The 23821-nt window shown below is 36.3% G+C and overlaps 1 protein-coding gene and 1 long non-coding RNA gene across 2 annotated transcripts; one reads left to right on the top strand and one right to left on the bottom strand.

Moving 5' to 3' along the window:
* Positions 1-74: 74 nt before the first annotated feature.
* On the bottom strand, positions 75-3301 carry LOC113956320. The gene is made up of 3 exons (XR_003530806.1): positions 2886-3301; positions 2241-2345; positions 75-1739 (listed from the first exon to the last, which is right to left on the bottom strand). It is a non-coding gene; the product is annotated as an uncharacterized LOC113956320 (long non-coding RNA).
* Positions 2614-22223, top strand: RNF212 (ring finger protein 212). Its single transcript, XM_027662723.1, has 12 exons — positions 2614-2839; positions 4555-4616; positions 8585-8659; positions 11286-11342; positions 14308-14366; positions 15058-15122; positions 15212-15281; positions 16137-16182; positions 17429-17492; positions 19055-19127; positions 19792-19979; positions 22064-22223. The coding sequence occupies exons 1-12, from the start codon at positions 2728-2730 to the stop codon at positions 22099-22101; spliced, it is 909 nt and encodes a 302-aa protein (XP_027518524.1). The 5' UTR covers positions 2614-2727; the 3' UTR covers positions 22102-22223.
* The last annotated feature ends 1598 nt before the right edge of the window (positions 22224-23821 follow it).

Here is a 23821-nt window from a genome sequence, read left to right as displayed (position 1 = left end):
CTCTGTTGAGAATTTTTATTACTTTAATTATTCAGCAACTGTAATATGACAGCCTAAGGAACTTACCAGTTTTTGACTTAATTTTCCATTTCACTTATTGTAGCTTGGTTGCATACATCTTTATAACTTAATTTACCTAGTTTATGTACAACTAGCAGTGTAACTACAGTATCATACAATGAGAAGTCAAAATCTCTGGTTAAAAATCCAGATAATTAGCCTTACAAAGCAGCAGTAGTGTAAGGAAGAGCTGGAGGTAGTTACATACAAAAACATGAAACTTGAAGAAGTTTCTAGAGCACTGTGATAGTAGAATATTATGGTTTGGTTTCCTACTTCTCTTTCCAGACCCTTTGCTTATCTAAAAGGTAGTGAAAGCTGGAATATCTGTAAACAATTACTGTTTCAAAGGCGCTGCTTTCTTTCTTTTTTTCTATCTTCTCACTTGTTGTTTTCATCAGCAAGGAAATGACACTGCCCTATGAGTTCACTTACATTTCCAGTACAGTAATGAAAATACAGCTGTGAGAATCCATAAAATTGATACAAGGTAGAGACAAAAAGCAATGTTCTACAGACCAAATCAATCAAAATAAAATCTTGTAAAGCTACTCACTGAGGTGTGTCCTACATTAAAAATTTTGAGACTTTAGAGCTGTCACTTGGAATAACCAGTAAATAAGTTTTATTAACTTTACTTTCATACATCAGTCATTCACAATCTGTCTTCTAAAAGTATCTTTGGTGGCGGGAAAGAAGGAAATATATGTTACAACCATATGGCATATGAAGTCCAAGAAAAAAGTTTAATAAAGTGTTGCTACAAGCTTGTGTTTCAGACATTAGCTGATATTTAGTGTAAGGCTTCTAACCACATCCCAATGCCAAACTTAACTCATCTCACAATACACTTAGGCTTTTAAACCAGGACAGCCACTACATCAGAATTTATAAAGGGGCTGATTGTATTTCTCTCTATTAATTAGGTCTATATTCAAACTCGCACTGAGACTCAGAGCCTTGGATACAGCTTCAGAGTGCTTCATTCTTTATCTATAATAATAATAGTCATTAAATATCTTTGCTTTGATGAAATGTTTTCAGTCTCCTTTAAGATTTTTAATTAACTCTATAAAGCAGAAGGTGAATTGCAACTCTTTTGGGAAGCACTTTGGGGGCAGTAGCCTTCGTGAAATTAAAAGACAGAGGTTCCTCCTCTGCAGTTTGTGGCTCTGCCATACCCAGAGCTACAGCCTGCACTGCAGCTAGGTCTGTAAGGGAATTTTTTCCTAAAAATTTCATCAAGGGAAACTAGCAAACTATGGGTTTGGGTTTTGGGGTTTTTTTGTCTAAGAACTGAAAATCAAAACTCCTTGTTTTGCTCTTTTTCCTCTTTGAAAGATGCCATAGCAAAGCTGTGACAGCAAATTAACAACCTTCCTGGATTCCTGCATTTAAGGGAGTGGAACCCACAACCTTTTTCCACACACTTGCTGGTCCAGGAGGAATGAGGAGGATGGGGCTCCTGCTGCAGCTCTTGCCTGGAGCACTGAAATCCCAGGTCACTTCCCTACGTTTGGGAAAGGGAGAGGGAATCTCTCAGAGGACCCTCTGCATGGGCACTGCTCCACTTTGGTAGTGAGAGGTGAGAAAAACAACTTCTTTTAAAGCAATGAGAATCAAGCTCAGATTCAAAAACTGCCCACCATGTAACATTGAACAGCTGAAGAAACCCTCACCTGTGAGAAAATTGTCTGTATATAACTCTCTAGCTTCTCTCATCTACTCGGATTCTAACCTGGTTTCTCTATGTCACAACCTCTGTCTTCCCCTTACATTTTTACCCCTTGAATCCCATCTTTTATCAATCCCTGCCCCCCCAATGTAAAGCTAAATCTAGAAGAAGGACTCAGTAGTGAGGCAGCATTTTAAGTTGAAGTCAGGATTGGGATGATTGAATACCCACAGGGGGTTGTGAGCAGGCGAATGTGAGATGCTAAAAGAGTTACTAGGAGGAAAGCAGGAGCTGGGTGGTGGGGAAGAAGATAAAAGATGGAAAGGCTAATGGGGAGAAGAGAATTTATAATATCTCATAAAACTAATCTGGAGTCCTTGATTTTCCATATTTATGAATTTTTTTGTTCCCAGGCTCATGTTTATAAGGGAACTTTTTAGATTTGCCTTGAGCATGTAGGCTGAGAGATGAGAGGTGGAGGGACTGATTTGTGAGAAGTGTTCACCTGCTGCCAGCTGGGTCATATTCCTGTGAGTTCATGCTGGCAGGAGTAGCTGCTCTGTTTCTCCTAGGTAGGTCCCACTTAGGGACCTAAATCTAAAACAGAAATCTAAAAAAAAAAAAAAAAAAAAAAAGGAGTTTCCTAAGATTTTAAATTTCTGTATATTAAAAATGCTGAGACTTTAGGGTAAGATTATTGCTTTTAGTACAAATCTTTGGGGAAAGGAAGGGGAATCTCGCAGAGGATCCTCTGCGTGGCTCCAGTTTGGTAGCGAGAGGCCGGAAAACACAACTTTTTTGGGGAGGGGTTTGTGAGGGTCGAACTCTGCCGCCCCTCAGGCCCCGCGGCGGGGCGGGCGGTTCCCCCTCACCCGCGGCCGCCTTAGGTGGCCGGGTAATGGCGGAGCGGCGCCCGCGGAGCTCACCCTGAGGAGGGTCCTCCTCTGCCCCGGCCCCCAGCTGGCTGCCGGGCCCTCCTGCCCCTCCGGCCCATGGCTCTCCCGGTGTTCTGCAACTCCTGCTCCTGTGAGCCCCGCAAGCCCACGCCGCGGTTCTGCCTCACCAGCTGCGGCCACGTTTTCTGTGAGATTTGCCTCCAGAAAGGTAATGGCTGCTGGAGCGGCCAGTGCTGGCGTGCACACCCTCTCACCTTATCCTTCGTATTTCTGACTCGTTGTGGAAAAAAAAGAAGGACCTGAGCATTCCTAAGTGTCTGTCGAATGTTGTTGATAAACCTTTTCAATCCTGGCTATTGATTTTCTTTAAATACTGAAGCCCGCCAGTGTCCACCTCCAGGTGAGCCTGGCTTTGAGAGCAAGCCTTGGGCACGGGAAACTGGAGGCCTTAATAAAACTATCCTGGATACTTATGATTCATAAGGTAGTTAAACAAACAAACAAAGGCATTCTCTTCTGGCAAATTTGGAAAAGGAGTTGCTTTTTCATCCTAAGAATGGGCAATTTACTCAGCGTAGGATTTGTTTAGTGCAGGCTTTGCAAGTATTTCTAAGATGTTTTAAAGGTCAGTATTGTTCCTGGAAACTTTTCAGCTGCGTGAGGGAGTGTTGGAGGTGATGTTTTGAAGCTCTCCCGTCATGGACAATTCCAGAGTCATATTCTGTGATATTTGTTATCAACCTACGCTGGCTGCAAGTTTTGTTATTAATTTCAGTCAATGAATATGTTGTCAGGGACCTCTGGATGTCATCTTGTCCAACACCTTGCTCAAAACAAAGCTAATTTTAAAGTGAGATCAGTCTTAAATTGCAGTATTTCAACAGAACTTGACGTGCTCAGACGAAGATATGTGGAAAAGACAGAGGAATAATGAAGTTGTTTTTCAAAAGAAAAGAGCAGCAGACAAATACCAATGTTTTTCCCTTTGAGATCTTGCTAAATGTCCTGTGGGGTTTTTTTTAAGGGCACACAGAAGAAATGATGAATCTTTATTTCAGAATTAAAAACTTTTGACTAGATTGGTTCACAGGGTTGCTTTTAAGGAGGAGGATCGTAAAATGCAGCCTCTAAATCCAGTTTGCTGGCTCCCAGAACCTGAGCGTCTTTCCTTTCTGCTCTTAATATTGGTTGGCAGAAAAATGCCTGAGAGATTATATATCTTTTTGCTGGGAATCCAATAATAATCATAATACCAGGTTTAAAATGTATTTACTCTTAAACGATGTTTATAAACATTGATCCACAGAATCCTCAGAAAGGAAGTAGCTAGTAAAATTACCGGTGATAAATATTGTAATAATATGCATTTGCTATAAATATTTTCTAGTATGTTTGCAGATAATCAAAGTCACAGTTTAAAAATGATAAAGTTTTTAAAATTACTTTCTCACTGGAAGAATTCACAAGGTAAAATTATTAATTCTTTGATGTTAAGGTCTTATATATTTTATTGAGAGAACCATACTGGGCCCCAGTCTAAAAAGCCATATATCTGGTTGACTGTAAGTCATTAGTGCACTTAAGCATACATTTAATTAAACCAGGCAAGTAGTCCTATTTAAATCAACGGAACTAAAAGTCACCTGCATTCTGTGACACTAATGATATTCATAAAATCATTTACATGAATGCTTATTTGTGGGAGTAAGACCCGATGACATTCACACACATATTCCCTGTGCAACTCTGTGTAATGGTTATTAAAGAATCAAATTCTTTATTCATGTTTATTCACATTTCTCGTATAACCTGCAGATTTCTTCCACAAGGTCCACACAAAGGTTTAGGCATAGAGTTCTATTTACAAGGTATTCAGTATCTACTCAGTTTGATGTATATTTTAAATGTGTCTTTACCTTACAGGCAAAAAAGATGAATGTTTGATCTGTAAAACTGCTTGTCAGACGTTAGTTCTTTCAAAACAGGTAAATGAAGCTTTGGTATTGTTGCATGACTTTAATCTGTGGTTTGCTGAACAGTTAAATTATTTGCATTACAAAATGCTTCCCCTTTTTTTTGCCAACGGTGACATGAATATTTACTGATAAAATGTTATTAGTCTTAGATACTTATGCACTAGACAGCTTTTAGTTGTGTGTACTTCTTCAAATTAAAGCCTGAGGAGACTTTTTAGGTTTTCAGGTTCTGCTGGACTGTAAATGATTCTAAACTTTTCAAGAAATGTGACTGGCTACTACTGTGTAACATCAGTGACTGCTTTCAAAATGTGGGAAAATGTTTATTGGTTTTGGCATTTGTACATCAGAGAAAATGAACTGTAATGAATTATTTTGTGTAATGGACTGAATAGAAGATCTGCATGATGGCACAGCAATGTTTTCAAGTAGTTTTTTTTCTCTTAAGCTTAATGATTTTCCTCATGGCCATGTGATTAAGAGAGGATCTGAAATGTTGTTGGGAATTCTTGTTATTCACTAGAGAAATAAGAGCTTTTAATTCCCTTTCTTGATAAATCATTAGAAATATATAAGTTTTCCCTTTCTCCCAGGAACCGTCTTCTCCTTAGCTGATTTCATAAATAGGTTGTGAAAACATTTATATTTTCCCAGACCGATGCCTACCTAAGAGACAAGAGCCTGCCTTACCAGGATAGAGGAAAAACACTAAAAATATTCACTAAAATTCAATACAGCTAATACATAAAGTCCTCCTAGGCTGTAAGGCAGTCATGTATAGGAAATAGAGGACAGTTTGGGACTAACCCTGGAGAGATGACCTTGAAGAATGGCATGATTTCTTTAGTTATGTTTAAAACTGAGCTGATGTATCTCTAAATACAGAAATTTCTACTCCTACATGCTGTATATAAAAAAGTAAAAAAACTGTTGCACTGTATTTCATATTTTTAAACACAGAGTCTTGCAGAACTGAATTAGAGTGAAGAAGACAATGATACCAAAAATAAAAAATTACAACAAAACGACAAAATGCAATCATAATACAAGGGAACAATGCACACAGTAATCAAATATTAAAAAAAAATATGAAAAAGCCCCTCTTAAAAATTCTAGAAGACATATTTTAATATGCTTTCATTTTCAACCTACTCTGGCTTGCAAGTTTTGTTATTAATTTCAGTCAATAATTTAAGTTGTTGGGTGCCTCTGGAGGTCATCTTGTCCAACATGTTGCTCAAAACAATGCTAATTTTAAAGTTAGATCAGTCTTAAATTGCAGTATTTCAACAGAACTTAATAATTTACTTCAAAAATACCAAAGGAATTAAAAAAATGCAATGATTGGGATACTAACAAAACTATTAGATGTTTCATTAGAAGCTGCCACTGCTCTGGAGGGCTGAAAGGAAGCAAATTACCATATTCTTTAAAAAAGACATTAATGATGATTGCTTATCCTTGATTAAGAACAGATAAAATGATTGGAATGATAATTAAAGATGCATATAAAAAAGTCATGGCTCTATAATTCAGGAACCTGAGTGGAAATATACCTGGTAAGCTTTATGAGCTTGATGCTGTGGGAGAATTCCCAATGAGGAGGAGGTCCTATAAATGTGTTAGAACTCCTAATTAAATTGTACGTTGGGGCAATCACCATCTACACATTAAATATTCTCATCTTTACCAGAATGCATTCTTGTCACCTTTATATCTTCCTTGTGTGTCCCGTGATCCCACTTGCTTTTCCCCAGAGGATGGTGAAGTGTTATGGCAAATCAGAATCTCGCTGTTCATTATTGTAGAATATCATATTAACATCTGCTACTCCTCCATGCAACAGATGAAATTTAAACAGTGTTATAGGAACCTTTGTTTTAAAGAGTTTTTACATCAGCATGAAGCTGGTTGGGTTTTATTTTTTTAAAATCTGATAGGTACTTAAACCAAGGTCATTGCTTTGACAGAATCCTAAATAGTTTGCAAGAGCTTGGCTCTTATGAATATGTTTTATTTAAAGATGCTAAATGTACTTTTATGAATATATTAATTTTCTAGATGAAATCTTATCGCCTTGTTTGTATTTTCTTTACTTAAATACCACGGATAGATTAGACTGTGCTGTCTGTCTGTCTGCTTTTCTCTTTCTCCATCTGTCACTTCACCCCATGGAAATTTTTGAACACTTTGGCTTTTGTCAACCAAACTCAGAAGAGCAGAGGAAGTCTCAAATACAGTTAATTACCTCCCGTGAGTTCTGTAAAAATGAGCAGCTGGGGAAAGCAAGGCAAAGCAGCTTCCCTTGCTCTGCCCTGGTGAGGGGAGTGCAGGTACAGCCCAGCAATAATCAGATGTGCTCTGCAGTGAGGAAACAGTGCAGGGCACCAGGTGAATTGAGTACAGGACACCAGAGCAGCTGATGTCAGAATATGGAGAACAGAAGGTACAAATCTATTGCAAATCCAGGTTTATTAATTTAGCTCCTCACACAATTATTTCTCGTACGTTAGAGACTCAATTTCCCTTTATTATTAAAAAGATATAATTTAAGCACACGTTGAAAATAGGTTTGGCAAATACAGCTGTTATTTAGTCTTGGATTTTTGACTTTATACCAGTGTTAAAATATTTTTGGTGTAGGTAAAAATACTGTCTCTATCTCTCTAGATGTTTGTGCATTTCTAAGTGGAGCAAAGCCTAACTCTTTGATTTCAATGCACTGTTTTTAATTTTAGTAACAGCACTCATCTCTGGTTTCTTAGGCTCCCAGAAAACTTATGCTTCATTCACAGGTGGCTTGCTTCTTATTTCTTTCAATAATTCATCTTTTGAAATTTTTCTATTTTTTGAGCTTTTCAAGATTCTTTAATGCTTCTGGGATTAATTTACCTTTTGTCTACAACATCTTCAGTTCTTTTTGAATGGATTTTGAAAGGTGATTCTGTACATGAAGGATGCCTTCCTTTTTTATCTGAGTATGCTGGCATTGTTTTTGGATTTTTATTCAATTTTTGGCTAGTTGTAAACCTACCTTCTATTATTTAATCACAATACATCAAAGAGAACTTTCCAGGTAGATTGTTTTCTCCTAGATTCATTACATTTGAAAGCTGTTTAACTATTTTAACTTAGTGCTATAACTAGTGTAACTATTTTAGAGTTGTATTTTCTTTGGTTTTCATACAAACTAATTAAGAACACATGTATTCTGGATTAAAGTAACATTTAAGTTATCTACACCACTTTGTAGTTTTGGATAGATGTCCAAATGTCAGTGTCATTCTGAAATTCACTTTATATTTTGCAGCATTTTTTTCTCACCATAAATAATAACTATATCTTTATTACAGTGATGGGTTAGGTGCAGAGCACTTACTGAGAATTTTCTAAAAGCACAGAAGGCCATTTGTGAAGCCACATCATGATCTCTGATTAAAACTCTCAAGTCATAAAATACTTGAAAAATTCAGCTATGATTTAAAGGCTCTTTTCTTATTCCACAATGGCATTGTGCTGCCCAGTGGGCAGGAGAGACAGAGGGATCCCAGTCAGCATTGGAACTATTCTGAAAAAGGACTTTGAAGCAAAACTGATTATAAGGTGCACCCATGTGGCTGGGAATGGTGAGAACCAAAAAGGCTGAAGAGGGGCTGCCAGAAACCTGGCTGTTGGTCTGGAGGCATTGCCTCTTCCAGGAGCCACAACATCTTCCTTGAATGTCCTCTGGAAATTGTTACTGTCTTAGAATAAGTATATACCTGTGTAATATATTTAAACAAACCCCTTCCAGATGGTTGATAAGGGCATTAGAGAAAATTGGGCTTGTTTTCAATTTCTGTATTATCCTACTCATGGTTTGTCTGGTTTTTTGTTTGTGTACATCAACCAATTTAAGCAACACTTTAGACAATGCTTTATTTAATATAACTTGCAAATAAAAATGCTAACCTTGGCATACTTTCTTTTCTTTGTAGATAAATCCTGATATTCAGGCACTGTTCATGGGAGTGGATGTGTTATGCAATAAATACTCAAAAGAAATAACACAGGTGAATCTGCCTTAAACTTTTTAGCTCTGTAAAATAATCAGCAGCTCCTACTGATTTTTATGTGAATGGGAAAAGTGTATGAGTGAATGCTTGAAAATGAATGTATGCCCAATACCATCTTTACTTCCTTAATTCCACAGTTTCAAAGTTCTTAAAAAGGCATAAATTATGGTCACTGCTTATTTTTTTAAACTCTCTGTAAGGAGCACTAGTCTGGTTATTTTAATGGTGTAAAATCACTTTCAGTGCCATGCAATGAAAAATTAGATCTGCCCTAAGCTTAAACGTGCCCAGATATTGTGCCCTTATTATAACAATAAAAAGTTACACAGTGAAAACCTGAGCGAGCTACAGTTCTGAGCTGACTGTGCTCTCTCTCCCTTTTTATTTTTTTGTTTTTAAGTCAAAGCAGGTCTCCTTTTTGTTCAGATAGATGCATTAAATGATTCCAAGGTAAATTTCCTCCTTGTCTTCCCCAAACTCCACGTAGGACTCCTTCCTTCAGGCTTAGTTTCCAGTCAAGAACTTTAAGAGCTGTGTGGGTAAAATGAATGCATCCAAACTCTCATTGCCTCCTCATTTTCTTTGTCTCTTCTTGTACATTCTCCCTGAACCCAGCTGCAAACAAGTTTGATCTTTCTGTGAGTTTCATCTTTTGGTGAGTTCCCTGATCTGCAGAAAAGTAACCCAGGGAAGATCACCTGTTTTCTTCAGCGGTGATCATGGATTCATGTTTACTCTACTCTGTGCTTCACAAACTTCTCCAAAGCTGAGCTTGTTCCCTTTCCCCAGCAGGGCTCCTCCTCAGGTGTCTAGGTGACACAAGGTAAACGTGAAGCCTTCCTCTCTCTTTACAAACCCACTTTTTAACAGCATGATCAGCAGTTATTCTGTAAACTGAACAAATGCAGGCAACCACAACATCAATCACATCCAAATATAAATCTCCATAATTATTAAATGAAGGAAATAGAGGACACAATCTGAAAATACTAAGGTGGGTTTTCTGTAGCCTGAGATAAGCTATTGGGAACTCATTGAAGTGTAGTGAAGGCATTGAGGTATGGTCAGAATTTCTCTCAGTGTCAAAAGACATAAGAGCAGTTTGTGCTCTGTTGGGACAAAGGTTTATCTAATCTAATATCCTGTCACAGCAGTGGGTGCTTAGGAAAGGGCGTGAGAGCAAGGTTGGTGTGCAGTGATACATCTTCAGAACAGCCTCCCAGCTTTCAACAGCTTGTGGCACAGGGATTTCTCAAGGTGGGGTTGGTGCCTTTGCTTTCAGAAGCTTGTGGCAGATATTTTTCCCCACATAATTGTCAAGTTGTTTTCTGAATTTTAGCATCTCTCTCATACTGTTGAAGGGAGGTGCACATGTTGTTCACTGCGTGATAAGGGTTTCCTTTTCCAGGTTTTAACCTGCTAGATTCGTTTGATACTCTTGAATCCCATTCTGGAGGAAAGTGCACTCCATCTGTGCTAATCATTAGTTTCAGACTGCTAATGCATCCCTTCTTCAACTGTCTTTTTTCAGCTGTGAAGCTTCATTTTCCATGTGGTCATTCTTTTACTGAAGCTCTTACTTACCTCTTATTAATCTTGAACTATTCCCAGACTTGCTGTATCCTTTCTGAGATGTTAAGCAGACTCAGGATATAGCAATAGGCATTTTTAAAGGGAAATAATGATGTCCCCTATACCTTTTTAAACCACTGCTAAGATCTGATTTTCTTTTTGACTGGTACTGAGCTCTAAATTGACATATTCACAGATTCCTCCTAGACCCAAGAACACATTTCTGAGTGAGGGGAGGCAGCTCTGAGCCATCACTTTCTGAGGGGATCTTTCTTCCATCAGTTCTTCTGAAGACACTTCTGATTCTTTGATGAGTATTCAATGGGAACCCCCAGGCTCTTCCACAGTGAATAAAAAGTAACCTTTTCAGTTGGATACTCCACTTCGGGTTTATATTCTTAGATTGTTTCTTCTTGGTTGTCTCTATTCCTACACATTTTCTGGCACTTTTGTAACACGTGAGAAGATTTATTAGAAGTTATTGCCTGTGGTAATTTGTTCCTCAAGCTCTTGTCTTGCCTTGTCTGTTTTTACTTTTAACCTGTCATGGTTTATGATCCTCATTTGGATGCCAGAAGTGCTTACACATCACCAGACAGTGTGTCTAACAATTATTTTTTAATTAAGAGGATATTTTTACAAGGCATGTTATAATTGCCAGTAAGACAGATTACTTTTTATGTTGGCATTAATTTTATGTGTTTGCTTAGCACTAATGAATAAGAAACACTGCAGCTAAACTGCCTTTCTAATGTCTTTGCCTTTTTATTGAACATAGTGTTAAAATATGAATCCAGTGAAATAAATCTACCAACTCTAGGGTAGGTCATATTAGATTTAAATAAACTTTATGAGACTTTATCAATGACAATAAATTAAAATGTTTTTGGTTTTTTTTTTTTTTTTGGAGAGGACTGAAAGAAGATATGGTAGCTACTTATTAAAATATAGAAGACCTTGAATACTGTGGAATAGTTCTCTTCCATCACTTCTTTGCTGAGGTATATAAATGTAATTATATGAAGCTTAATGTAACTGTACTTGTTTTCAGATTTCAGAATTTCAAGAAAAACACCGTAAGCATTTATTAGCATACTACAAACAAAAGGTAACTCTAATTGTGATTTTCTTACTTTTTCTTATGTTTGCCTTGTTACTTTGGTTTATTTTTAGAAACTATATTAATCTTTTATTGGAATGCTTAGAATAATTAATCAGGATTGACTCATTTCTGTCATTATAAATACTAGTTTTTAATTGTATACATTTTGTGAGGACTTCGTTAATTGTAATTACTGTTATTTAATAAAATATTTTAGTTGTGGGGTGACCAAGATTAAATGGAGAATCAAAGGACAGGAAAGGAAGAAACCAATTCGCTGTACAGAGGGGGAAGTGGAAGAGATGGGGAGAAAGTGGTGCTAGAAGATAAGCCTAGAGGGAAGGAAGACTTAGGGACATGAGAAGCTTGAGCTTGACATGAGAACAAGACTGAGGGCTAGTACCCTGAACTCAGGATAGCTCAGTGGGAATAAGGATAGGATTAATTATTCTGTGGAGAACAGGTGCTGAGTTTGTGACTGTGCTTCTTCCTTTGTGAAGTGGAAGTTTGTTTTTCCTTTTTCAGCTATTTCTAAACATTTGATAAAATAGTTGGCTGTTTCCTTCGTGTCTAAGGACATGGACAGGGGTATCCCTGAAAGCTGCTTGGCAGTGTTGGTGACTCGACCCATCAGGAGGTGTGTGAAGTGACAGAGGCCAACCCATATAGCTGATCAGTTGGCCATTCTGTGTGTAAGGACAGCTTCTGGTGTGGTTGTCATGGATAGAACAGCTTGGAAACTTAAATGCTCTATGGCTCATTCCTCCCTGTTTTCTTTGCATTTTGGGATCAGTCCTAGAACACTGTGGAATGTGTAGTTTTTTTCAAGGTCCTGTCCTTCTGCTTTCAAAACCAGGCCATGGAGGAACCCTGATTTCATTCCCCGTCTAATCTCTTGTGCTGACTCCAGGTGGTAAAACTGAAACCTTTAGACAAAGTAAAATAAATCTCTTAATAGAATTTAGCATAAATAAAGATGTTATCTCCAAAGAAGAGAGTTTTGATACCTTTTGATGGTAAGTTTCTAAGTTATTTACTGTTGAGACATGAATTTAACAGTGGTTTTAAAGTACTCAAGGATGCTGCTTGACCTAAGGAAGGTGCTTAGGTGACAGTACTGGAACAGTTGAAAATATAGTTTGTTGCTGCTTCAGTGAGCACACTGTTTTGGGTGGTTTTGTTGTTTTATCCATTTTATGCATTTGTTAGTATGTTAAAACTGCTTGCATTGGATCAGGGTCAGGAGAGACTGTTTGTTTTAAACACCCTGCGAGCAGCTGTGAGTAACACTGGTGAGGCTGTTTTGGTGGAGAAATGGTTTTTCAGTGAGGCTGAGGTGAACAAGGAAGAGAAGAGTGTCCCTGTGTAATGATAGAGCCATCCCCTCCCTGTGAGTGTTGCTTAGCAATGCTCCCCCTTCCAGAGCTACTGGGAGACAGTCTGAAGGAGCTGGGGAAGTCCTCCTGCCGCTGGCTTTGAGATGAAGGTGGGTGGGAAAAGGGTGGAGCAAGAATGCTTTACAGTATAAGTAGTTTGGCAGATGCAGTGATGCCTGGGGAGGTGACAAAGGACAAATCTGCCCTTTGACAGAAGTGCCTCTTCCACTCTCCACTCTGTGGGTCTTGGCCTTTGGGAAGGGTGCAGTACTGCATGAGGAAATTCCATTTTCTCCTGCTTTGGCTGTCTTGTTTATGGTCCCCTTCCTTATTTCTAGTGTGTGATCCTTGTCACTGTCAACCAGCAGGCTCTCATGACCTTCATAAAAGTTGCTTTGTTGCTGATCTGGGGAGTTGTGCAGATACCAGTGTGCAGGTGATAGTGTGTGGTGTGGGAACTTGTGTCCATATTCCTGGCAAGTCTAGACCTTGTGTTGTGCCAGGACCCCAAAATACTGAAAAGCAAATAGTCCTTCACCTTCTTTAAGGCATTTTGATCTTAAAATTATCCAGTCCTACAGAGTGTACATTCTTCCTGACATCTGTACTGGCCACTTTCTTAATCAAACCCAGCTCTCATTAGGAAAAAGAAAAAAGAATACTGAAAAACAGATCTTAGGTAAATTACATTTTGCTTTTAATCTGTTCTGCAGAGTTTTACATCTGCAAAAAGAGCATAATATCTCCCACAAACGATATGATTTTATAAAGGTATATCAGGTAACGTTATTAAAGGACTCAAAATAATGTTATGAGGAGAAGAATGAGAAGTTAAGCAAATTCATAATTTGCCTTCAAATCAAAATGCGAATAGTGTGAAGAATTAAGGTCACATAATGGAAATTAAGGATAAAATATAGATGCAGTTTTGAGGCTCCTGAGTAAATTTTTACATCCTTCATAAAATATAAGATATGATCGTGTCATGAAAGACTGTAGAATATACCCATAATAGGGAACTGACCTAATGTTTTTGATCTTAATATTCTTCAATTTTGCAAGCTCGTAACATTCTTTAATGGAGATATTTTTGGTTGTGTCTGTAACATAATAGGAGATACTTTTCACTTAAGCTTATTACAAATAGATGCTTCCATGAACTGAGTACATTTTAAATCTTAAATGAGAAATATGGGAACGTCATATTTGGTGTTTTATACAGTTATTGGTAGCTTTTTCAGATAATTCCATATTAAACATAACTTAGCTGTTATATCAGATATGGAAAAGAGGAAGAAAAAGAAAACAAAACTATTTTTAAGCACTTTTCTTAGTATTCATTTATCCAGTATTACCAGCACACTTAACAGAAGGTAATCAAACTAAGTCTGTAACTGCCAAAACCAAGCATATCTCTTCCAGACTGACTGTTTATTACAGCTGTAACAGCTCCAATAAATCTAGAATAGCAATTATGTCTTAAGATTAAAACCAATAGAAAGCAGCCTTTCAACACTTTAGAAGACTAGTTGGATGAAAATGAAGTTGTATATCACGACAAATAGATTTTGTTTAAATCTATGATTATCTCACAGGCAGCAAAGCTGGAAGAATCCCTCAAGAAAGCAACACAACAAATACAACAGATACAATGGTAAGTGGTTTAATGCAGCAAAAGTAAATGTAATCAGCCAACAGAAAGGTTAATTGTTAAAAAAATAAAGAAGTCGTGTTTTGTTTGCCTTTCTCATCTATTTGTACATAGTTTTACAGAAATACATGAATAGCGATTTCTGACACCAGAACCATTTTATTCACACTAATCAATCCTGTCAGGAAGAAATCCTTTTGTTTTAAAATTCAACTCAGTGGTTATTCTAAAAATGAACTTTCAGTAAAGTCTATGACATAGATAATCAGTTTTAAATTTTTATTTGCAGTTACATAACCATTCTGTGTATTTTGCAATGGGCTTTCTAGCATCAACCTGGAAAGTACTATAATACCTTTCCTTTTACAAAATTACCAGGGTTTTGTAACATGGTTCACATCTTTTCTATTTCTAGTAAAAATTGACTTCTGTTTGGATATTGTTGGGTATGTAGTGAGTGCTGCAGACATTATGGCAAAGTACTTTAGGGAACAAACATTATGATCTGGAGAAGAAGTTAGCTTATCAAATAAATTCTGAATTTGCTTCATGGCAGTTAGTTAATTTGCTTCGTGTTAAAACCAGCTATTGATGGATAAAATGCTTTGATTTTATACTTCAATGATCAACTAGGCACTTAAACTAATCCAACCAACTCTCAATTTATATCTGTTTTTTCTTGTTTCTCCTCTAGTATGAAACCGCCTGAAAAAACTGCACAACTGCCTTTTTCCAGTACAAGCCGAAATCTATTTTCCAGTAAGAAGTGTTGGGTTAAGATCTTAACTATGGAACACCTGTCACTGGATATAGCTATGTTCTAATATTAAATTTCTTAATGACTTCAGTTCCTTCAAGAAAACAGAGTGGTTATTCTCCATATCCTCTTCATTCTAGTCATCCTTCCACTTCTGAAATGTAGGTACAAATTAGTTAATTTTCAACGAAAATCTTAACTGATGTTTTATACAGAAAGTCATTTTTTCTGTAATGAGTTTAAAATATTTTCTGATTTTGTGTTTTATTTCTGCAAACTGTTTATATATGAAAGAACTGAGGAATGTCTTATCTATCCAAGTTACTTAATAGTTACTATCTATCCAACTACTTAATAGTTACTTGTATAGTTTGTCTTCGTAGTCACTGGAAAAAAATCTAAGACATGGTGGACCTTATTCTAAAGAATTTCTAAATGGATGGATAGATAGACATAGACCAGAGAGATAGATTAATTAGTAGATACATTAATTAGTGAGAAATTTTCCATTTACTATAGGAGAAAACTAAATTACTTGTCTGCCTGTATGTACACTGTAGTTGTCTAAAGTTAGATGGGATGAACTCTAGTAAGGCTCATGTAATTTTAATTTTAAATAAAATGAACATACAGCTTGCTCAAATGAAACTGTTTCTGTACCTATGATTGTGAATATCTTTTTCATTAAAAAATAAAATTTCAGAATCCTCCTTGTTGTGTAGACAAGTGACAAATATATAAATATGCATATTTATTCAGACTTAAATACAAGAATAGCAGGGCTGATCATAAAATAACTTTCTCTGTAAATGTCTAAATCAAAGCTCAGAATCAATTAATAGATTTTTCTACTGCTGGTGGGTTTTGGAATAAGTCCTAAATACTCATATGTGTTATGCATTATGCTTTTTCATTATTAGTCAAATTTAACATCAGAATCTAACATAAGTTTAGTTGTTATAATGAAAACGTTATTTTTATTACAATGTCATACTTATTTTGACCTTTCTTGCAAGGGTGGAGTCAATGGAGATTGATCCTGTGCCTTCACCGATGAGAAAAGTAAGTGTTTTTTTAATGTATGTTTACATATGTATGTAAACACACATACATGCTTTTGATTTGTCCTACTCTTTTAATGCTGCAAAAAATAGGATTCTCCCCCCATCCTCTTCAAAACATTTCTAATGTACGTGCTGGTTTCAGATATGCTGAACTTGTGATGCCAAATTAAATGGAAAATTCTTAAAATCTCAGTACGTTTGTATTACAAAAATACATCTGTTTAAAAAATAAATGTTGCTAATCCATGCAACTGAGAGTTGCAGTTAAAGTTCTAACATATTAAGGAATGGAAATATAAGTAAGATTTTCACCTTTACCAGACCTCATGTGGGTGGCTACAGTGCAGATTTGTGCTAGCATCTCAGGGTTTCCTTTGTAACCTATGGATAAGTTATATCCATAGGTAGGTCTATATCCATGGTTAGGCCCATGGGCATAACCTATGGATTATAATATGTGTGATTCATCTCTTTCTAAAGGAAGCTTTCTGGCCTCATTCCTGTTTCTCTTCCATGACCATAAAGGGAATTTGTGGGGATCAGGATGTAAATACTGTCATTGCAGATGTCTGGAGTTACAAGAGGTGAATCACTTGGCACTCTTAACTTCACATCACAGTGACTCTCAAAACATTTGTGAAACTTCATTTATGATAGATAAAAGGTTTTTTTTTTAATCCAAAAATAAAATGAGTCTTTATCTTTCACTTTTTGTGAATGGTTCTGTTTGCTGCTTGACCATGTGATCTTGCTTCTATCTATGCTCAGGGGCATCAAAGTGTGTGTAGTATCTTCCCTTGGTAAGAAAAAGCCAGGTGTGGAGCCAGTGGTCTGAAATCACTGTTAAACTTTGATATTTGAGTAGGGAATTGCAAACTTTGAGTGACGTTGCTAACATGAGAATGAAAGCAGGAGCTTTTCACTGTATTAGTGTCCCGATTAGGAGAGGGAACATCCAGGAACAGATGCTGGCTTAGGAATGGAATCTCAGCATAGGAAACAATGGGAGTGTCTGATATGTTTCTTATCTGAATGTGACAGATAAGAATAAAACTAAAATATGTGTACTTCCTCCTTGCCCATAGATCTCTAAAAATAGTAACTTAATTCTTAGGTTTTGCATTTTAGTGATATGAATAAAACTGATAGTGGAGAGTTACAGAAATCTGTAACACTATTGCTTAAAATGCCTTTATAATTAGTGTACTTATTACACTGTGGTTAATGACTTACCATTCATTTAGCTCGAGACACCATCTGGTCCCACAAGGTTATCAGTAATAACTCCACCACAGGATGGACGTATGGGTGAGTAAAAGTAAAGTTTGCAGCTGAATAACATTTCTGTTACATTAAAAGGATGAATAAATTAAAATCTGTACATTAGCAATTTACTGAAAAAACCTTGTGAATTGTGTTAAGGTAAGGAACTTGCCAAGTAGACATTGGTCCAGCAGATGGGAAATGCTTAAAATGAAGTATGAAGTGTCTTCCTAGTACTTACCTCTTCTGTTCTGTAAATTATTACTTGTAGCCAAAAGGATTTTTGCCCAAGTCAACAGCTGCAAGGAAAATACTGTAACAGTGTGTATGGTCGAAGAGAACAGGAATACTTGCAATGTACATTGTTGACCCTCTTTTAACCTTCATAATTGTATTTGTTTCTAGTTAACAGAGATTAACATTGTCCATAATGTCATATGAAAAATCACATGAGGAAAAGGGGGGAAACTAAATGGAAGTTAAAAAAGTATTTAATAACAGAAGTAAGGTAGTTGAGTTGAGATCAGGAATTTATTTAGAAAAGTGATTCTTTGTTTCACTCTATCACTGTAATTGGGTCTAAGACCTTTTACCTGCCAGTACTTTCTTTCATTCTTGGGCTGTTGCAGAGCTCAGATGCAAATAAGACATGAGTAACAACCTACTAAAATCAGTGCAGCCTCTTGAGAACTGTTTGTGAGGAGTTTCCCAGAATTCCTGATGCTTTGCAGGTCTGCTATTCATGTGTCCCTCTCATTCTTGGTTTTACATTCAACATATTTCTGTAACAGTGCATTCCCAGGCAGGCTTTTACTTGGCTTCAGCAGTTCATAGAATCCATCTCCAGCCACATAAGGAGCTTTTAGCACTCCTGTGTTTTTACATGGTGTAAATGTCCCGAAACAAAGACAAATGCAATTGCAATGCAATTTCAATGAAGGAGGAAAAATTGCTTTTTCTATGTTATGTGTGATTTATGTGCTCAGATCCTCCCTAAATACATGCTTGCCTATAAATTTATGGATAACAAGATAAAGGGAGCTCAGGTTAACTGGGGTTTTTTTTGTTGTGTCTAAAAATAAATAGATATTTATTAGACAGTAAAATTATATGTAGAGCAGTCATGTGTTCAGCACATTTCAGAACCAGCCCATAAAGTTTGGCAGTGGACAAAGCTGAATGAATCAAAATGTACGTGCAAAAGGAAGGGCAAGTGGAAACAAGGATTTAATGAGGCACTAAAGAAAATTTCCTTCTCAGAGGTGGGTGGGGCAAAAAAGGATTAGCTGAAGAACTGGAGCACCTCAGCACAGCTATCTTGATAGTCTAGTAATAGTCTAATAAATGAAAGAAGGTGAAAGAAACCAACATGTGTGTTTAACTCAGAACAAGATTTGCAGGATGATGCAGTAGGATGTTTTTTTTGTGACATCTAATCTCTTTCATTGACTACTGTAATTGTGCACTATTTTTAACTCTTCAATAAACCAACCATGAATTTATCTCAAATCATACAATTAAAGTACTAATCTTTGTTTCCAAAGATGTCTCTTAAGGAAAATGGGTAATTCACTTTGGTCCTGTTTTCATAAATCTGATTCTTACAGGTAGTGTAGCCTACAAAAGTTCTCAGTCATCTCTAATAATGTCAAGTCAAAATACTGGAGCAGGATCTACAAGGTAATTAATCTGTACATTTAAATGTTATATTCTGTGCCTGAAGAAATGTTATTGTGCAGTCTGGCTATCATCTACATGAATGTGTTTGTTCTTGGTGGAAGGTTTTATTTAGAAATCACTATTTTCAAAAATACACAGAGATAGTCTGAGTTTCTGTAGCTGTGGACATCTGCAGTCATGATACTTCTATATAAAGTGTAGTAATTTTATAGTAAGAAAGTGTAACAGTGTCTCTGCTTTATCGTTCTTATAAAAATCAGAGCTGACAGCACAGTATTTACTCAAGAGCTATTCTCTGAGTAACCCAAACTTTTCAGTGGCCTGGAGCAGGTGTTTCAGGCTTTTCATTTAAAAATTGAAAATATCTCAAACTGTGAGAATTATTAACATGAAGAAATAACTTCAAATGGTTCCAGAAAAAGCAAATTTTCCTTGTAATCATTAAACCAAATGTATCTTCCTAGGTATTTGCAAAGACAAATTTAAAATATATGTAACAAAGTATCTATTTTTTTCCATCTTTGATTCTCATATAATTTTTTATGTCATTCTGGTAATATTTCCTTTTAAAATATTAGCACTGCGAATTTAGGTAATCTTGAAATCTCTGGTATTATTATGACACCAACCTCAAATCACATGCAGGAATTCATTTCATCAACAGATCCACACCTATAGGATTATCACTTAATGGATGTCCATCATCATCTGGATCACAGAGTAGTAGAAGGGGATCATGGGCTAATTCTGATTTAAGAACCCCTCAGCTGTATCCACTTACATCACCTTCCCCACAGCTTTCTGCAAGACATCCAATCACCATCTCTGGACTTCTGCAAAGGCAACAGTTAGGCAAGTATATTTATAAGATAACATTTAACACTTCCTGAAAAATTTTCAGCATAATGGCTAATTTTTTATTTACAGGAGACAGTAGATTAGAAATAAATTAAGCAACATTAAGATGATATTTCAAAATTGGAAGTAGGCTATCAGCAAAATATGAAAAGTGCTGATCTTTATGATTGCATTTTGCCTTAGTCTTATTTCCAGTAGAGTATTTGCTGTCAAAATGTGTTATTGCTTCACCTCAGAATATTTTAACAGAGATTTAAATCTGATAATGTCCATAAATGTTTTCTAGAAAATAACTCCACAACTTCCAAAGAATACAAAAGATACAATAATTTGTCAAAAACTAATTGTGCAACGAATCTCAGGTTAAGGAGTAGAGAAAAGAAAAATGTGAGTGGAGGAAGTGCAGTGGGAGTCATAGCAAGACTGGGATATTCAACAGGAGTCCTTTGATAAAGCAGAATAGTTTAGTTGACACATGGGAAAGGAGTAAAAAAATGTCTGTAATGAAAAAGATGAATGTTCCTGCATGACTGAAGAGCACATTGAGAACGTGGGTGAGAGCTGCCACCTCACTGCATCCAGCAGGGAAAAAAAGGAAATAGAAGGAAACTGCAGTACTCTGAGAGTAAGAAGTGAAGTATTAGTCATCCAGTTACTAGGAATTAGGGAGTGTTAATGGAAATGAACAAATCAGTGAACTCATTCTGAAAATGAGCAATGAATAGGGAATGAGCAGAGCATGAGACAGAGAAGAGGAAGGAAGATGTGTTAAGGAATAGGGAAAAAGGTGAGAATGTTAAAGTGGTTGGGAGTGGAAAAGGAGAACAGAACAGTGCATGGGACAGAGCAAAGGCTATAGAGGAAGCAGAGTAAATAATTTATGAAGAATTGGGATAAGACTGCAAAATACTAGTGTAAAAGAGGAAGCAGGATGGACCAAAGGAGAAAGGTGAGAGGACAGTAAAGGCTATTTCTCCTGCAAAGCAAGAGAAGTAGAAAGATGATGTTCTGCATAGTTACAACAAAAAGACTAAAAAAAACAAAGGATAAGGAAATGATGGGAAGAAAATTAAGGCAAAAACATTTCCTAATATTTTATTTTTATGTTTTATAAATAATATTGTTCATTATGTGTTACTTCTCTGTCATGTGATCTGTATCTTCAGTTTAGGAGGGAAAGGCTTAGATATTAATTATGAACATTTGTTGCTAGTGTTCTCCCCCATATTCTGTGATATTAACTTTATTTCTTTTATAATTACCTACTGTCCCATCAGAGACTTCAGTAGTAATTTTCTCAATCCTGTGATTTTTTCAGTCCTGGTTCTGAGAAAGTACCTAGATGAGGTTATTTAGCACCCTGACCAGTTGCATCTTGCACACCTAATCCTCTGTATTGCAGAATTTGCATCACAAGTTAAAACTTTTTTCATCCCTAAAGCACTTTTTTAGTCCATATTAATAAACGGGATCTTTCTATTCCAAGAGTAACCCATCCACAGCAGTTTTGAGTTCATGAAACTTCATGAAAACAAAATAAGAATATTATAAGAAATTCACTCCTGGTCAGTTATGAAGGCTCACAGCTTGTGGAAGCTCACCTCGTAATTGTTTTACTTGCCAAATTTCTGGGCAGTGTTACAGCATATGAAATAATGCCTGAACCTGATAGAATCTCTAAATAATGTAGGAGAAATACTACATTAGGAGAAATTAAAGTTTAAAAAGCTGTATTGAACTTAAGGATTAATTTTCATTGAGCTATATGTTTGCAAGTTAATTGCAGTTCATATACAGAACAATGGCTTTGGAAATTGCCTTGCATAGCTGAAATTGGAACATGACAAAAATGCTGCTATGGAAAGAGAAACCTGATTTTTTATATAAATACAAAGGAGCATATTTACATTCATGAAAATAGCTATAGAAAAGTTGTCATCAAATTATGTAGGTTGTATTTTTAATTTTTTATAATTTTCTTTTCCTTGTATAAAGTTCCCGAAATAAGTTACATGAATAAAGTTTTCCTTTAGTCTCACCAAGTTTTTTTTCCATTTGTACTTGTATTCTTATTCTAGGATCAACTAATTTTGGAGGACATTCAGCAGAAAGATAAGCAAACATCTGTGAATTCTTTTGGTTAATAAGCATCTGGAGAAGCACTACACAGTCTTTGGATATCAAAGTATTTGTAACTTCAATAAAATGTCAAATTGGCATAAACCAGCTAATTGTTCAGCATGAATACTGTATTTAAACATCACTGATCTTTCTGATTAACATCTACAGTAGCTTTGAACAGAAGCAAAAAATCTTCATGTTTTTACAAATTCTGGCTTCAATTATATCATACAAATAAACAGCCTTTATTACCTAAGTGTAAGACAAAAATTGATTATGTACTAAATGAGCATTTTCTGCTGTGAGTGCATTGAGCTGCAGCAGAACTTTGTAAATGGTTGTGCCTGTGTGGTATTAGAGATGGACTGCAGTCCTAGAAAAAACATTAATTTATGAATTTTTCACTTCAGAATTCCAAAGTTTGGTTCTTAATTGGAAAAGGACTTGGCAAAACAGTTTGCACTGTTAGAAGGGGATGAGGTTTGAGGGATATCACATTCTAGAGGGCTCTGCCAAGCTCATAACACAGTATCTATTCTACACTTCCAGAAGTTTACCATTTTATTTAGGTAGCAATGATTCCTTCCTGAAGTGGAGTGAAATGGGAGGAGTGGGATGAAGAGACACAACCCAGTGAAGATTACCTGTACTCATGCACAGGGACAGTAACTGGAGACTCTGAATGAAGGGGGCCAGAAGGTAACATTTTCCTTCTGAGAATAACTCTTAAATTCACATTTCCACCATTACTGTGCATGTCTGGCAAAATTTTGGTATGACTGAGTCATCAAATACCTTTGTTTTGACCCTAACTTTATCTGGGATCACTCACCAATTACCATCACTGCTAAAACAGGGGAATCTCACAGTAGATTTCCTTTCAAGCAAGCTTTCATTCAAAAGATTTAATTTTACAATGCCACAGACATATACAAATAAAGATGTGCAGTGTAACTCTTGATCTGCTCTCCTTTAGTTCCAGATGAGCTAGAATAGCTTGAAAAATGAGGCTAGTAAAATATGATTGCACTCTTTGTGGTTCGGGTAATCATCAGTTTACCTTTTCTGGTAAGCAGACCGTGCTTTTGGCTGTAGGTAGAGAAGAGAATTTGGAACATCACATCCATAAAGAAAAGTGTATATGTGTATTTACATTATTTTACTTCTGCTTTGAACTACTTTATAGTATCTAGTAGCAGCTTCTACTTAACCTATATTGCTTAATCTATTTGAGCCTGCAGTCCAATCCTGAAGAAAAAAAAATCCAGCAACCTCATCTTCAGCGATGTTATAGCTTTTTAGTGCATTTTGAAGAGGAGCCAGAATTTAATTTGTGTAAAGCAAAGGCATGGGAGCTGCCCATGCTGAGCAGAAATGCTTTTGAGTGACACCCTCTTGCTTTCCAGTTCAGAAAAAACGAAAATTTTAAAAGCAATTAATGCACTAAATATAATGTGAAAGTTTTCAAAACTTGCATCTGAGTGGCTCTTGCATAATGCAAAATAATTGCTAGGAAAAAATAATTTAAAAAAGCTGTTTAAGGAATGTCATTTGCCGAGTTCAATGCTTTTAGCATTTGTTCAACAAAAGTTGAAAATACTAAATTCGGTATTTTATTCTTTAAGAGGAGAAGAAGGAAAAAAAGCAAGGTTTCTTCTATCTTCCAATAAGCCCAGAAGTTTGCATGTTACTCTCTTAGGCATCTGTCTTCACAG

The sequence above is a fragment of the Corapipo altera genome, unplaced genomic scaffold, assembly GCF_003945725.1.
Source record: "Corapipo altera isolate COAL_440 unplaced genomic scaffold, ASM394572v1 95, whole genome shotgun sequence".
NCBI lineage: Eukaryota > Metazoa > Chordata > Aves > Passeriformes > Pipridae > Corapipo > Corapipo altera.
Note: the sequence above shows the minus strand (reverse complement) of the source record. Positions and strands in the feature narration are given on the sequence as shown.